This window comes from Aethina tumida, chromosome 1, assembly GCF_024364675.1.
Source record: "Aethina tumida isolate Nest 87 chromosome 1, icAetTumi1.1, whole genome shotgun sequence".
NCBI lineage: Eukaryota > Metazoa > Arthropoda > Insecta > Coleoptera > Nitidulidae > Aethina > Aethina tumida.
The window spans coordinates 16,701,856-16,716,923 of record NC_065435.1 but is presented as its reverse complement, the minus strand read 5'-3'; the positions used below and the strand labels follow the sequence as shown (position 1 = coordinate 16,716,923).

The following is a 15,068-nucleotide window of genomic DNA, read 5'->3' as shown; positions in this document are numbered from 1 at the left end:
CATCTTTTGCAAAAGTTCAACAATAAGATATCACACTAAATGTGACTGATAACAGTCCATAAAAACTAGTTGCGTATTATATTCCATTACTTGAAAATAAATTGTTTGATTTTTTTAGTTTAGTCTGTAATTTAATTAAACAACTGCTTTTAAAAATCCTTTTAGCTTTTATTAGTTTGATTAAATTAATATAAATGAGTTGCAAGGTTGCTTGCTGATGTTAAAAATGACACATTTTGCCTTCAACCGACATATGTACCGTGTAATTAAAACATATGAGTTTTTTGTGATCAACTATAGTAAATATTACTGTTAATTACTTACATCTACGTAAATTAAATGTGCGATCAAGTGAACATAAAAATACAAAATAACTTCGTTCCCAAAAACTGAATTTTAATTCGTTAGTTCCGCTATAAAATTAATTTAAGTAGAACAATTAATTTATGTTACCTAGTATGTATTAATTAGCGTAAATTTAAATATGTTCATTGTATTAAAAATATTTGTGTTTTCAGATGGTTTGCATCTTTCCTCGACCCTAATCATTATTGGAGGGATCATTTTAATGATTGTCTTGTTCTACGGTAGGCGTTGCTTTTATGTGATCAAAATGCACTTTTTTGAAAAGAAGGAAAAGCTATACACCAAAATGGATCTCACTTCAGACGTGTAAAGGATATACAAAAAAACATTACAAATTTTTGTGATAATACAATGTGCTTCAAAATGAAGAATACTTCTTAAACAACGGTTAAATACTCTTGTTTCATATTTAGATTAATTTTTATGCATTCCAGTATACAAATTGAAGCCATATAACAGAAGACTAAATAGTAATAAGTTAAAGAAGATATTTATTTAAGAAATTTTTCCACTAAAAATCTTCCATATAATTTATTAAAACATGATTATTGGCATGTGTGATATGGTTAGACTTTTTGTGTTTAAATTATATTTGTTAAACTTCAAATTGTTTTAAATTAAAACATTTAGCTATGATTAGATTTAACTTGTGCCTTAAATTTTATATATTTTTCATTAAAAATTGTAATATCCAGACCCAATCATTTAACATAATTATTGGCATGTGTTTTTAAAATGCATTTACAGACTGTTTTAACACGTTGAAGACAGCATTGCAAAATCGTATTTCTCACACAGGGACCGGAATTTTTCTTATTGTTAATTAAGTATATTGTTTTTTAAATATTTTTTAGTGTACAATAATTCGAGGTAAACATTATTTAACCCTTAGATTTGCAGTATCTCTACTGTACATAAATTATATTTAAATCATGCCCACCGGTGTGCAAACGGCCACGTAAAACATGTCGTATGCCCACTCGTGAGCACGCGGACCGGTAATGTTATTGCGTTGTGACCCACCGGTGGTCCATGCAGTCTTCAACGTGTTACATTATAACATTTACCTATGCTTGGACTGAACTTGTGTCTTAAACTTTAAATTAAATATTTTTCATTACAAATGAAAATAACCTGTCTTCCATATAATTTGTTAAAACTTAAATATTGGCTTGTGTGATATGGTTAGACTTATTAACTTATTAATTTAAATTGTATTTGTTAAATTTCAGATTGTTTTAAATTAAAACATTTAATTACTGTTGGACTAGACTTGTGCCTTAAATTATGTGTTCATTAATTATAGACAAATTAAAACCAAAGATACATAATGTATTATAAGTGTCTCGTATACGATTGTAGGTTTATGTGACTTTCAATTTTTATAGCTGTTCAGACGGTTTTTATATTTTATGAATAAATGATAAACACAGTTTATTTTGTAGTATTAATCAATACCAATTATGTGTTTTTTAATATTTTATTAAATTGTGATTGACAGTCTAACTAAAAGGTCTGCAAAGTCAATAATTTTAAAGCTGGAAAATTCATTTTTAGCATGCACTGTAAGCAATGACCATCCATAAGGAATCATCATTAATAATCCCAAATTTTATATAGGATGTACGTTATTTACTTTCATGTGCATCTTAAAACTTTAATAACTTTTAAATTTTCAATGCAAGACCATATATGTTTTAGCATATTAACATCCTTGTGATGTTATAGACTAGTCTCTAATTTTATATTTCATATATAGGTTAATTATTTTCAATATTAACAAATAATACAAAAGGTGTCATTTATTTTTAACGTTTCAATGTACAATCTTTCAAAAATACCTTAATAACTAAACACAGAACCTAAATAGAACACATATTAAGAGGAAGAAGTATTTTACAAAAATTTAAAATAACTATAAATTATTAGTCTTACAACTCATCTTTTTCATCTAAATCTACATCAGAGAGATCAATATCTTCCTCAGGGGGCAATTCACCATCTTTACCATCCCAACTATCAACTTTGTTTATTTTTGGTAATTGCTGACCTTTTACTGGAGCAGTATTTCCCTTTCCATATGACAAATCACTAAAATGGAATCACAAATGTAATATTCTGTATTGATTTAAAATAAATTATTTACCGTAAGAATTCGTAGATGCCATCCTTAGAGAATGAACCTCTTAAGATTGAGTATTTCATTTTCTTAGCATTTATTACTGCCATGGCTGGGTAACCAAATCCTCCAATATCCAAAGCATTTTCTAAATCTAGTTGGGCACCAGCTTCAGACCACAACCATCTAAAACAAAAACATTTATGTTATTACTAATTAAAACAATCAATAGTATAACTAATTTTACCCCCAGTATTTCTTCTTAAACTTTTCTCCCAATTCAGTTAAAGTTTTGAGATATTCATTCCTACATTGAGACTGACAGTCCAAAATGTGTGGCAATACAGCAATCACACACAAAGGCTTTTCTTCACATGCTTCCTTCACAGACTTCTCATCAACAATTTGTTGGACTTCAGGAGCAGGAATGTTTTCAGAAAATTTGTCCAAAGCCCATTGAACAATATCACTGGATGTACGACCACCATTGTATTCTTGTGCATTGTGTTTGTCATCAGGAGCAAAATATTTGATGGTTGGGTATCCTTGTACTTGATACTCTTGGGCCTTAGCTTGGTGTACAGTGGCATCCAATGCTCCCAATTTGACTTTACCCTTCAATTCAGTTGCTGCCTTAGCCCAGTGGGGAGCTAAATTTTTGCAGTGTCCACACCATGGTGCATAGAATTCAACCAACCACATATCATCAGATTGTAATACTAATTTATCAAAATTACTATCTGTGAGTTCAATTACATCATCTTTTTTGCTGTCCTAGAAAATTAGCATATACTTAATAATCATATCACTATGAAATAATACCATATATAATATCTTTTTGTCTACTTGTATGAAAACATGTGTAAAGGTAGAATCTTACTTCATTATTTAATTTAATCTAAATATTATGTTAACTTACTTTGCTGCCTCCTGATGATCCACCACCAAAACTAGCTTTTGCCTTTCGTTTGGCAGCTGCAAGGGCTCCATTGACAATGTCTTCTGCAGTTCTTCCACCATTGTAATCTTCTGGTTTGTACTTATTTTCTCCAAAGATTTTGATAGTTGGGAAACCTCGAACACCATACCGCCCACCTAGGTCTTTATGTTCATCAGCATTAACTGCACCCACTTTGACAATTCCCTAAATATGTCATAGTTATTATAGATAATGTTAAATAAATATATTCAGAGCTAATACTTTTAAAGCAGTTGCAGCCTTTTGATATTCGGGCACCAAATTTTTGCAGTGACCACACCAAGGGGCAAAGAATTCAACAACCCACACTTCATCACCTTGTATTACCAATTTATCAAAATTACTTGGCGTTAGATCGACGACATTGGAGCTGGGGGAGTATAAGGCCCACGTCTGAGTTGCCAGAAAGGCAAAACCTATTAGAGAAAAACATTTTACCATTTCCATAACCTGCATCTATTATTAAATATAACGATTTTTCCAATCAGGCTCTACTTACTTAGCAGTTTTAGCATATTTTGTTGTTTTAGTAACACACAATTCAAATATGTAGTTACACGAACTCAAATCTCAAACTTAAGCCGGTGTTCCTATCGTATCCACCAACACAAATTCGTGGTTAATGCTGATTGGTCGAGTATACAGAACAACAAACATTTTGATCATAGCGCAGGCGTTGTAAATTATAACCCATAACAAGTACAGTTTAAAATTATGGCGCCAATTTTGACTTGCACATTACAACATTAAAAATTTCAATATTTTTTCGTCATGATGACGGGAAACTCGTAATTTTGGACAAAAATACGGCAAGTGTTTCCAAATTTATAAGGCATATAATTAATGGAATATGTGTGAAGAAGAATGTTTTTCTGTATACACAGAGAGTCAATGAAATATGAACCTGACGTGTGGACTACTGTCAGCAAACAAGAAATTGTCTATTCTACGAGTTTGCTCAATTTTGTATGTAGTTTAATAGATATAATTATCGCTTAATAAACGTAATGTTATGTAATTAACTGGTTATTTTCTTGGTAATGTTGCTGGGTCTCCTTTGTAAGGTAATGTTTCATATATCTAAACCTGTTTTTATTTTCCAAAACTTTTGACAGATTGATGGTCTAACTAAAATGTCTGTAAAGTCAACAATTTTGATGCTGAAAAGCTCATTTTGGCATACACGTTAACCAAGGTCTATTATATAAGGAGCCATTATTAGTACTCCCAAATTTTATACAGGATGTTCGTTAATTACATTCAATTTTGTACATCTTAAAACATCAATAACTTTATTATTATCCACAAAACAACCTATATATTTTAGCACAATTAAATTAAGTATTAAAAAACCTTTCGATAGGTATAAGCATTCTCTATACATAAAATGAATATTTAAATTAAAAGTAAACAATTTTAGTAAATTGATGTTTTAGGATCATCATTTAAAATTCCTTGGACCAATTTTTACCAGATAAAATAACTGATTAAACAAGGATAATGAAAATAGTGCCTTCTATGAATAAATATCTTTAATGTAACAAATTCTATTAATTTACAAACTGTGCTACATATTACAATTGGCCATATAATTGTATTCTAAAACATGCATACCATGAAAATAACAACAACGAACTTCACACCACATCGAAAAAAACTAGTTTAACACATTTAATTATATTTATTTTGTTAAAAAGTAGTAGTACTTACAGAGATTGACAATGTACAATTCTATCTAAGTATATATTACAACATTATTTATGATGAAAATACTCTATTTTAGTACAACTAAATTATATTTTCAAATAATAACTTCCAACTAGAACTTAAATAATATTGCGATTTTACTCCAAAAATGTACTGTCAACTGAAAATAATTGCAAACGAAGTAATAAGTACTAATTCATGGAAAATTGAATAATGAACTAAAAATTTTAATTATTCCAGTACTCATAATCTTCTAAGCGTTTACTACAACATAATTACCAATCAAAATCATAATTCACAATCATTTAAATTCCTGAACACCTCTCAATGGAATTCAAATCAAATTTGAATGTCCGTTGTAAACTATAAGAAACGATTAAGTGTGTCAAAGAAAACTAAAAAATGAAAAACATGGTCATATTTTCTTTGAACACCTTATAATCGGTTTGTATATCTGGTATGCCCAAAATAATATAATTACTTACAATTAAACCTTTGGTCAATAAATTTGTCTGAAAATTGCCGTCGATCCGCAGGGACTAGGCCAATATTTGTAAAATCCTAAATGAACATTTGTAAATTGCATTTATTCATTGAAAATTCAAAATTTATAAATATATACAGAGGTATATTTAAAGAGATTCGCTGCTTAATTTTTATGCTTCGTAATGTGCTAAAATAAAAAGTTTTATTAGGATTTCGACTATTTTAGTTACTCCCAGTTCAAAGAAATTATAAATTTGAGGAAAATTCTCTCTTTTAATTTGGTCACAAAAAAAAATTTGTAAAATCCATAATATTAAACAAAAATAAAACAACGTAACAAATCAATACATAATATATAAACACAATCACATTCTTGGACAATACTTTATAGTAAAGTATATACAATTCACTGTTTAGTTTGAAGTATATGGATGCTGGACGCTATCAGTTTTCTATTAATTAGTTTACATGATCAGTAAAGACAATTATTTATTTACAAATATATCTGCACATTATCACAATTAGGAATAATATCACAACTTGAAAACTCTATTTAGTTGGTAACTATTTGTAAAATTTAGTTTAATGTGTATAAAAATGAAACACTGTTTTATAAACAAATAAGGTGTTTTATAATAAAAACATTCACTCAAGTACCAAAAATCGGTGCTGTCTGTGTATTTGTATACAAGTTAATTGGCAAATGCCATTAAGGCTAATGTTTGATATTTGTATGTAAACTTTAAACTGTCAATACAATAAGACAATATTTACAAGTATTTTATGTGTAAAAGTTTGTGATCATATTAAATTATAGTGCACTTAATTGTTGTGATATGCATACTTTACTATAAAGCATCAAGTTACACACAATTGGTTGTTATCAAAACTCATTTTTAGAATTACAAGTGTTTGATTTTCTTAGATTACTGAGCTATCATTAAAAGCGCAATGTGAATGGCACAAATAAATTATTCACACACAAAAATTTGCTTACACACATGAACATACACAATTATTAATAATTAGAAATAATTAACAATTGATCATGAGAAAGGCCAAATGCTAAAGAACATATATACAAAAACAACATTGACTAAATTATTTGGTCATGTATTGTCGTACTTAGTCCCAAGAACCTGGAAAGTCTTAAATTATATACAAAAATATATTCACGTGCGACTAATTACGTCAATATGACTGACCAAACTTCCAAGCTCTGCCTTACAATGCTATGCGCAGAACAGACTTTAATATGTACACGAATGCACAAGCAAATATTTTAAAGTAAATCACAAGATGTGTTGCAATTTAAACACACGAGACCGATTATTTTATAAGTAGTTCACATAATGTCATAATACTATGGCCAGTTGGACCAGTTAAGTACATCTTAAGGTCCGTAAAGACGAGTACGCGTTTTTATTTGGGAACAAAAATATTCCAAATAAAGGTTCAATTGTATAAAAAGCTGAACTACTTTTACAAAAAGTCATCGAACTTCGCATGTCTGTGAAACAATCGGAATACACCACTTTAAATAACATAAAATACACAATTTATCACTACTTTTAACAAAATAATATCTGATTGTAATTGTATCTTTAACACGTGTTATTAATTTGGTTTTCGCCTCACATAATACTATAGCCAAGTCATTATTTGTTGTTGTTGAGTGTTAAAATTTGTTAAATGATACAATTACGAATTGTAAGTGTGATTGTGGTATTTGGAATGCATTTTTACATCATTGTTGTCTGTTATAGACAGTAGTTTTTTCAAGTTGGATTTTCGAATCCAATAGTTAAAATAAATGCTTGTTGCTTTTTTTTCTTAATCTAATTTACACACATGTGTTGAATTATGATGAGTCTTAGGTATTACATAATACGTTGTGAGCTAGTCATCTTAAAATTTAATGTACAAGGTGTCACAACTTAATTAATTTTTGTTGTAAAAATCAATCAACTCGGGACACCTTGTAAGTTGAACTGAATTTCTATTTTTCTAAAAATATACATACTTTTTATTATTTTCATGGTATAATTTTTTAAAATATTTTAATTTTAACTCAACAAGTATTGGTGAAGTAAAACAAGTTATACAGAATCATATTCCCAATTGCCATATTTTAATAAATAAAATTTAGATTAGTAAACAGAACACAATACATGCATACTTGTCAAGTTAAAACACAACAGTCAAATTGAGACTTAAAATTGTATAAAATTAAAAAAATATTGATATATGCAGCGAGGGCTGTGTAAAAATATAAAGAAATTCTAATGGTAAAAATAAAAAACAATAGTCAATTTTTGGCTCAAAAGAGTAATAAAAATAAGTAAAAAGAAGTAACAATAATCGTAAACATCCTATATACAGTTTGTATATTTTAAGAAACTTTTCATTAATTTAATATACACCACATTAATCGGTGATAGAAGAATGAGCTGTATATTTACGTTGCACTGTTAGATTTTAAAACTTAATTAAAATAAAAAGGAGGGTTGAAGATTACAATACTTTTTTGTACGAGTGCATTCGCTGTTTCTTTGTTAAGTCTATTGGTCACTGATTATAGTCTCTTCAGTTTTGACGTCAGATATGCTTTGCATAGCTTTCGTTAAAACCGTTGCCTCTTTTAAAGAAAGGACTTGTAACACTTGCGGAGGGTCATTACCCGAACTTTGTATCATCATAGAATGAGTCGCTAATCCACTAGGCGTCACTGTTAACGTATCCATGTTGTCGCCGTTGTTTGGTTCCACCTGAGAATTTTTATTTATTTGTCAGAATATTTGTAATTATTTCAACTGAATATTTTAATTGATTTAAATTAATTAAATTGGTAGGAAACACTAAAAATTTAATTGTATCTCGTCCGTTAAAAATTATTTGCATGAGACAAATGAAGTAAATTAATAAAAATATTACCTTAGGAACTTGCACAACTGGAGTCACACACACTGTTCCGTCACTGTTGGTATGCAAATGTTGAATATTGGCCACCATTGTTTGATACATTGAAGCTGTTACAGGAACAGTGATTACACCACTCACTGGAAATGTAATAAATTTTGTTTTAGTACTCGTTATACTTTATAAACTTTAATATTATATTACCGTGTCCATCTTCAGCCGTTAAGATTATCTGTCCTTCCGAATTGAGCGTCGCTTCAGTCACTGAGTTTAGATCCACTACTTCGCCTTGGGCACCGCTTTCTGTGATAGTTTGAATGGTATGGACAGGCGTACCGTCACCTTGTCCCGACTGTAACTGATAAGGTTAAACGATGTTTAAAGATTAATGAAGTTAGTACGAGTGGAAAGTTAGTCTTGTAAGTAAAGGTAGGTTTTACAGCATAAATGAATGGAATAAATAATGTTAAATGACATAATTCGTTTAGTTGTTGAATAGAAAATTCAACAAATCATTTGAATTATTTTTTTTTTCGTTCATTCACATCTCTTTGTTTATGCTGACATAGTTGTAATGAAGCTATTTAACCTACGAAACTCAAATTATCCACATCAAATCATATAATCTTTACTATTACCACTATTATAATAATTATCATATGATACAAATGGATATTAATTATGACTTCTTTTCAAATGTGTGATGATAATGATATATGCTCAAATGAAAAGTATCTAATATGACTGTTACTATCTAATAAGAACATAGATCACTTACAGTAGCCATTCCTTGAACGTGTGCGGTTGTACCATCTGGTAACGTAATGATAGGGTTGTTTGGATCCACCTGTACAATACTAACAGTACCGTCTGGGTTCGTAATAGTATGTAAAACGGTGGGAGTATATTGGGCAGCGATCTGAAAGTACGGTTTGTCATAAGAATTTTTGTCAAATTACTCCAAATTTAAATATAAAAACAAAAAATAAAGAAACAAAACCAAGCTAATCAGGCATAAATAATAAATAAGTACAATATTTTAATAAACAACGTATTTTTTTATAACCACATAAAATTCTAATATAACTAAACGACAAAAAAATATCATGCTCCAAAATAACTACGAAACTCTAAAAGTATTACCGAAGAATAGAAATTAAAAAAATGAATTAAAATAAAATACACGCAGTCTGATATATTCTGTTCCGTTTTTATCCATGTACCTATAACATTATGAGCTTTAAACTGTTTTATGATACTGACAAAAAAATACATGTACAACCTGTTGTTTACAGTTCCAGCTCACTCACAATTAATAATAGTACTTTGACTGTATTTTTACTATTTAAAAATAGAAATAAGTAACAATCTAAGTAAATTTTATTACGCAATGTGGTGCTATTTATATAAAACTAATTTTTTTTATGTAACTTGTGTGCAAACAGTATTGAATACATTTAAATTGAATTTGCTCTGTTAGGTGCGTTGGGAAAATAAGTAGTAAATGTTCAGAATATTTCAGCTTGAATAAATAATTGTTGTCGAAACGTATACACACATCGACGTCTGAGCTATAGCCTGCCGTATCTAAGCAAACTTGTGTAGATGACCCTGACAAATCAGGGGATGTGGCTATTATTTGTGGGGACCCATTAGCTTGGATCTGTATCTTGTGCGTGGGGACCATGCCCGAGCTATGCATTTTTAATACTCCCACAGAAGCACTGACATTTGCATTTGCCGTGGCTGTGGCGTTGGCCTTCTCGTCCTCCTCGGTGAATGCCGGTAATAGGTCTTCCCTGCCGTGGAACTTATAGCAGTTGATGACTATTTGCCTCAGTGCGTGCGTCCATGATATCTGTAATTTATTTTGATAAATACGTTGATCAAAAAATATTTTTGGACCATTTTCGAAAGGGTTACCTTTTGTTTTTCGTCCTCGCTCCTCGCGTCCATCCGCACGTTGGCCCACGGCAACTCCTTGGGCCACCACGGCGGTCTGGTCGACTCCCTACCCCATCCCGGTTTACCTCGCCCAGTCGAATATTTCAACATCAAGGGTATGAACGCCCTCAATTGTGCCTGCGTCATTTTCTCCACCGGGGTTGGTATACCATCGATGATCAACGGCGGCAGTTCGAACAGTGTGGGATCATCTTGCATTGGCGGTGGCGCCTGATGAGCTAAAGCATTTTCCAATTCGTCCATTATCATACCTCTTAGATTTTTAATAACATCCTCTAGCGGTTTCGCTCCGAATACTTTGTAACTCGTATTGGGTTTACCCGGCGTGGCGACAAGTACGATGGCTTGTTGACCCACCCTAGTTGCAAATTCGTCAATGGTTTGCTGTAACAATTTGCTCATTCTGTACTACTCTAAACAGTCAACAAGCCATAATTTTTTAATAAAACTATTTTAGTATTGAAAAATCCTCTGTTAAACTTATTTTCAAGTTGAACAAATTTATTCTAAATTAAAATATCACATTATCTTGATATTTGTTAAGAAACCCTAGTAACTCATATCAGAAATTTTCTAGTGTACTTAAATATTAGCAAATGTGAATAATGTGGGAAAATCCTGAACTTATTTATTTAGTTTATTTTTAACTGTATGATTTTAAACTACACATTTAATTTTTCAGAAAATAAAATTGCTTGAAATAGTTAATAATTTAATATTCTAGAACATTTAAAGGTTAATCTAAAATATACAATAAGTATATATTGAATATTTTATAAATTACTTTCTGACTTTCTATTATTAACCACCACCAAAGGGAGAGAGGATCCACTCCAGTTTTTAAGTGTTAATTTATCATAAAGTTTTTAAAGAATATTCAAAGGTGAAACAAGTAAATTAACTGAAAAAAAGTAAACCAAGGATACCACAATTATATCGTCTCTTTTATAATTATGTGTAAATTGAAAACGATATTGATTTGCTTTATAGCAATTACAGCTTAAACTACTATTTTGAGCAAAATTTCATTTCCGGTTACACCGGAAGTGACATGAACTTTCGTTATTTTCATGTCTCAAACCTAAACTCAATAGTTTTTGAATTTAAAAATTTTAATAGATCCAACTAAAATATCTGTAACGTTACCAATTTTGATGGTGAAATGTTCTTTTTTGGCACACGTATTAAACAAGGCCCATTCTACAAGAAGCCATTATTAATGCTTATAAATTTTATACAGGGTATTCGTTATTTACGTATAATTTTGCACATCTTAAGGCACCAATAACCTTGTTGTTTTCTATGGAACCCTCAGCATATTTAACTGAATATTGAATCTTTAAATTCTATATTTAATTGTAGATAAATGGGTATATTATGTCCTATACCTAAACCCAATAATTATTAATTATTAGTTATTAATATTTTTTCCCAACAATTTAACTGATTACATACACATTAAAAAAAGGACCATCCTATAAGGAGTATCTCGTTCGATACAGGGTTTTCATTATGTATCTTAAATATTGTACATCTTAAAACATTAATAACAGAATAGGCTAATTAGTGAAAATGATTATGGTTATTTTTCGAAATGCGGTATTAATTATATAGAATAAAATATGTATGTACTGTTTCTTTCAAATGTTTTAAATAAACAGTAACAAAATAGAATTAAGTTAATTTTTTATATTTCAAAGAGCCGTTTGGATTTTTTATTGCTTTTTTCGATTTAAAATACACACAAATATGTGCGATTTCTTGACCAATTTGTAAAAAAGTTGTCTTTTCTAATAAGATTTAAATTTTGTAAATTGTAAAATGTACATAAGATAAATAAATAAATAATTCACTATTACATAAATGATATTTATTATCAGATTCTTACTCATATTAATTCCTGAAATATTTTAAACAGTTTTTATATTGTTTAGTCCCCATTTAACAGGAAATTATCAATAACAGTAAAATATCTACATCATGAACCAGTAATAAATTACTCTTAAAAAATATAATTAATAATAATTGTTGCTCACCCTTAGTTTTCTTAGTAACCTATTTTGTTGGCGTTTCCTAATTGATGGGTTTGTTTCGAAAGAATGTGGTCTTTTTCTCTTCTTAGATGAAACAATGGCAGCTGCCGCTGCAACACCCACTGGTCCGGCTGCAGCTAGCTGTGCAGTGACCTCATCTCCCATGGCTGCAGCCATGAGGTCGGAACCTTCCTCATAGACTGAGCCAGGGGATGAGGGGCAGTTGTCGTCATCGTCATCAGAAGCACCAGACATTCCACTTGGAGAGCCCACAACCATTGCTATTTGATCTGCGTTATTCTGATTGCCGTTTGAAGTATTCATCATCGAGACCACTCACCCGTATCATGGAAGACAATCTCCCTAAAAAAATGATTTTTTATTTTTTAATATCGCGTTTTTTGCTGGCTTGTGTACGTTTTGCGTTCACGTAATGCTTAATTTTTTTGCCGATTTCTGGGCGTCTCTTTAAATAGTCTAATATGTGCGTTGAAATTGTTAATGTGAATATTTTTTCGCTAATTTTAGTATAAAATTGTAAAAAGCCGAAGGTATTTAATCAAGTAGGCTAAATAATGTGTACAAACAAAAGACGAATTTGAGGTTAGGTATTAGAATTTTAGTTTCCTATACCTATTTAAGTTATTTGTTGTCTTATTCAAGTCCCAAACATTATAAACTATTCACTAGTGCTCCATTCCTGGTATAACTTGATAAATATAACCCACTTAAACATTGATACACGAAATTTGTTTGAATATAGAATAAATAAATGCTACAGTATAAAATCAATAATTGATGGAGTTTCCCCCTTTCCCTTACATGAAGATATGACTATATACATTTTAAGTATAAATTAATCAAGTATGATGAATGTTTCGTTTGTTATGGAAAACCGAGTGATTTCTTTCGGTAAATCATATTTTTTAACGCATGCACATGAACAAAACAGTATTTGCGCACATCAAGGTGGTTTGGCGCGATACATGTTGGGAAATACGAACGATATACATGGAGGTAATATGGCTTCCCCCGGACGTGTCAATAGTGCACGGCAAGGAAACGAATAAACTTCGATAATGCAACGGACGTGTGAACGTCGTAATTTCAAGTCCGAATATTATTTAAGTTAAACGCGCGTTTACCAGGAATGGAGCAGGCCCAGTTAAAATTATTAGTACGGCTGCGTACGCACCTGCGTGTATGTTACACATTTAACAAAAAAACATGTCTGTTGGCGGAGTTAAAACAACTCTAGTGTTTCCAAGTGCACTGTACACATTCACTGAACTTAACCGATCATTTTTACAAAGGTATATTATCAGCGAACGTACCGACATATTCATTTACGTCACATTCTATATATCGATCGATGTCAGCATCTCTTGTAATGCCCGACATTATTTTGACTCACAGCCATATTACACGAGTCTGCGCAAATACACTGATCACTTCGGTGATTCTCACAACTTACTTACGTTTACAAATATATATTAGTCGTGTAAATGTAAATTTAAAATTTTTAATAGCTGTTTATTTTTACTATAATTTGGATCTTCAACCGCCCAACAACACACCAAGCTTCGCTAAACTAGCGATAAAATTTCCTATTACACTAGCGCCATCTTTCATCCATCATTATTGTTTGTGTACATAAACATTTACTTACCGCCACTTTTAAACATTATTCTTTTAATTATTCATGAGTTTTTAAATGTTTTTATACAACTAATAATATATTTATATTACTATAATTTTACAATTTTTTTTTTCGCTCATTCATCATCTCATTATTATCAATGTTTTTGAACTTAGAAGTGTCTTAAAGACATCCATATATTGTTCTTTATATCATTTAATCAAAATTAATGTGTATCATTATTATTATCATTACCACTATTATTAGTTTATTGTCACCCTACAAGAATTTATTTCTGTTGTCTCCTAAAACGAATTCAAAGATGTATAATTTTATTGAATAAACCATACATGAAAAGAGTTCCATGTTCTTAAACGTTTAACAACCAATTTGTGATGTACATATATTATTCTTAACACAAATGCAATTTACATCGGTCGCAGGAATAGGCTATTAATGATTTACTTATCGTCGCATCTCTATTGGTCGTCTGTGTATCTAAACAAAACATATTTTTAAAATAATACTTTTGGTGCCAATATATTTGTATTGTCTGGTGGGAAACTGCATTTGATGGTAGTGTAGAAATTTGTTGCCTCAACTGAGTACAAAAATGCAGCGCCATCTACTAATATCACTTGTAATTCCATTTGAATCAATGATTACACCAAATTATATTCTATTTATAAATTGTTAAATATTTTCCAGTTATGGCGAAATTTATCATTAATTCGTATTAGTTTTCAGCCAATCATTAAAAACATAATAGCTGCAAGGATAAACTAATTTATTTGAATATACTTAAAACGAAATAAATTAGATTGATTTAAAGGAACTGAGCTGGGTGCTAAAATA

At 30.3% G+C, this 15,068-nt stretch overlaps 2 protein-coding genes across 5 annotated transcripts; both read right to left on the bottom strand.

Annotated features, from left to right (window-relative positions):
* Positions 1–2,150: 2,150 nt before the first annotated feature.
* Positions 2,151–4,103, bottom strand: LOC109601593 (protein disulfide-isomerase A6 homolog). Its single transcript, XM_049963415.1, has 6 exons — positions 3,964–4,103; positions 3,687–3,880; positions 3,405–3,629; positions 2,733–3,259; positions 2,513–2,671; positions 2,151–2,457 (listed from the first exon to the last, which is right to left on the bottom strand). Exons 1-6 carry the CDS (start codon positions 3,977–3,979, stop codon positions 2,298–2,300), a joined length of 1,281 nt encoding a protein of 426 aa, XP_049819372.1. The 5' UTR covers positions 3,980–4,103; the 3' UTR covers positions 2,151–2,297.
* Positions 4,104–4,978: 875 nt separating this feature from the next.
* On the bottom strand, positions 4,979–14,134 carry LOC109601293 (DNA-binding protein Ewg). Of its 4 annotated transcripts, none has more exons than XM_020017629.2 (8): positions 14,053–14,134; positions 12,578–12,937; positions 10,500–10,925; positions 10,306–10,434; positions 9,355–9,495; positions 8,781–8,934; positions 8,592–8,716; positions 4,979–8,425 (listed from the first exon to the last, which is right to left on the bottom strand). In XM_020017629.2, the coding sequence occupies exons 2-8, from the start codon at positions 12,899–12,901 to the stop codon at positions 8,219–8,221; spliced, it is 1,506 nt and encodes a 501-aa protein (XP_019873188.1). In that variant the 5' UTR covers positions 12,902–12,937; positions 14,053–14,134; the 3' UTR covers positions 4,979–8,218. The 4 variants fall into 4 exon arrangements, with proteins under 4 accessions (XP_019873188.1, XP_019873113.1, XP_019873329.1 ...); XM_020017554.2 differs by lacking the exon at positions 14,053–14,134 and adding an exon at positions 13,770–14,042; XM_020017770.2 differs by lacking the exon at positions 14,053–14,134 and adding an exon at positions 13,770–14,042 and having other exon boundaries at positions 8,781–8,928.
* Positions 14,135–15,068: the final 934 nt, after the last annotated feature.

Coding starts and splice junctions, on each gene's coding strand:
- LOC109601593 (XM_049963415.1), bottom strand. Junction 3,260..3,404: donor GATCATCAGGAGGCAGCAAA/GTAAGTTAACAT, acceptor CTAATTTTCTAG/GACAGCAAAAAAGATGATGT. Junction 2,458..2,512: donor GGCATCTACGAATTCTTACG/GTAAATAATTTA, acceptor ATTCCATTTTAG/TGATTTGTCATATGGAAAGG.
- LOC109601293 (XM_020017629.2), bottom strand. CDS start 12,901: ATGATGAATACTTCAAACGGCAATCAGAATAACGCAGATCAAATAGCA. Junction 10,435..10,499: donor GCGAGGACGAAAAACAAAAG/GTAACCCTTTCG, acceptor AATAAATTACAG/ATATCATGGACGCACGCACT. Junction 8,717..8,780: donor AACGGCTGAAGATGGACACG/GTAATATAATAT, acceptor TTACATTTCCAG/TGAGTGGTGTAATCACTGTT.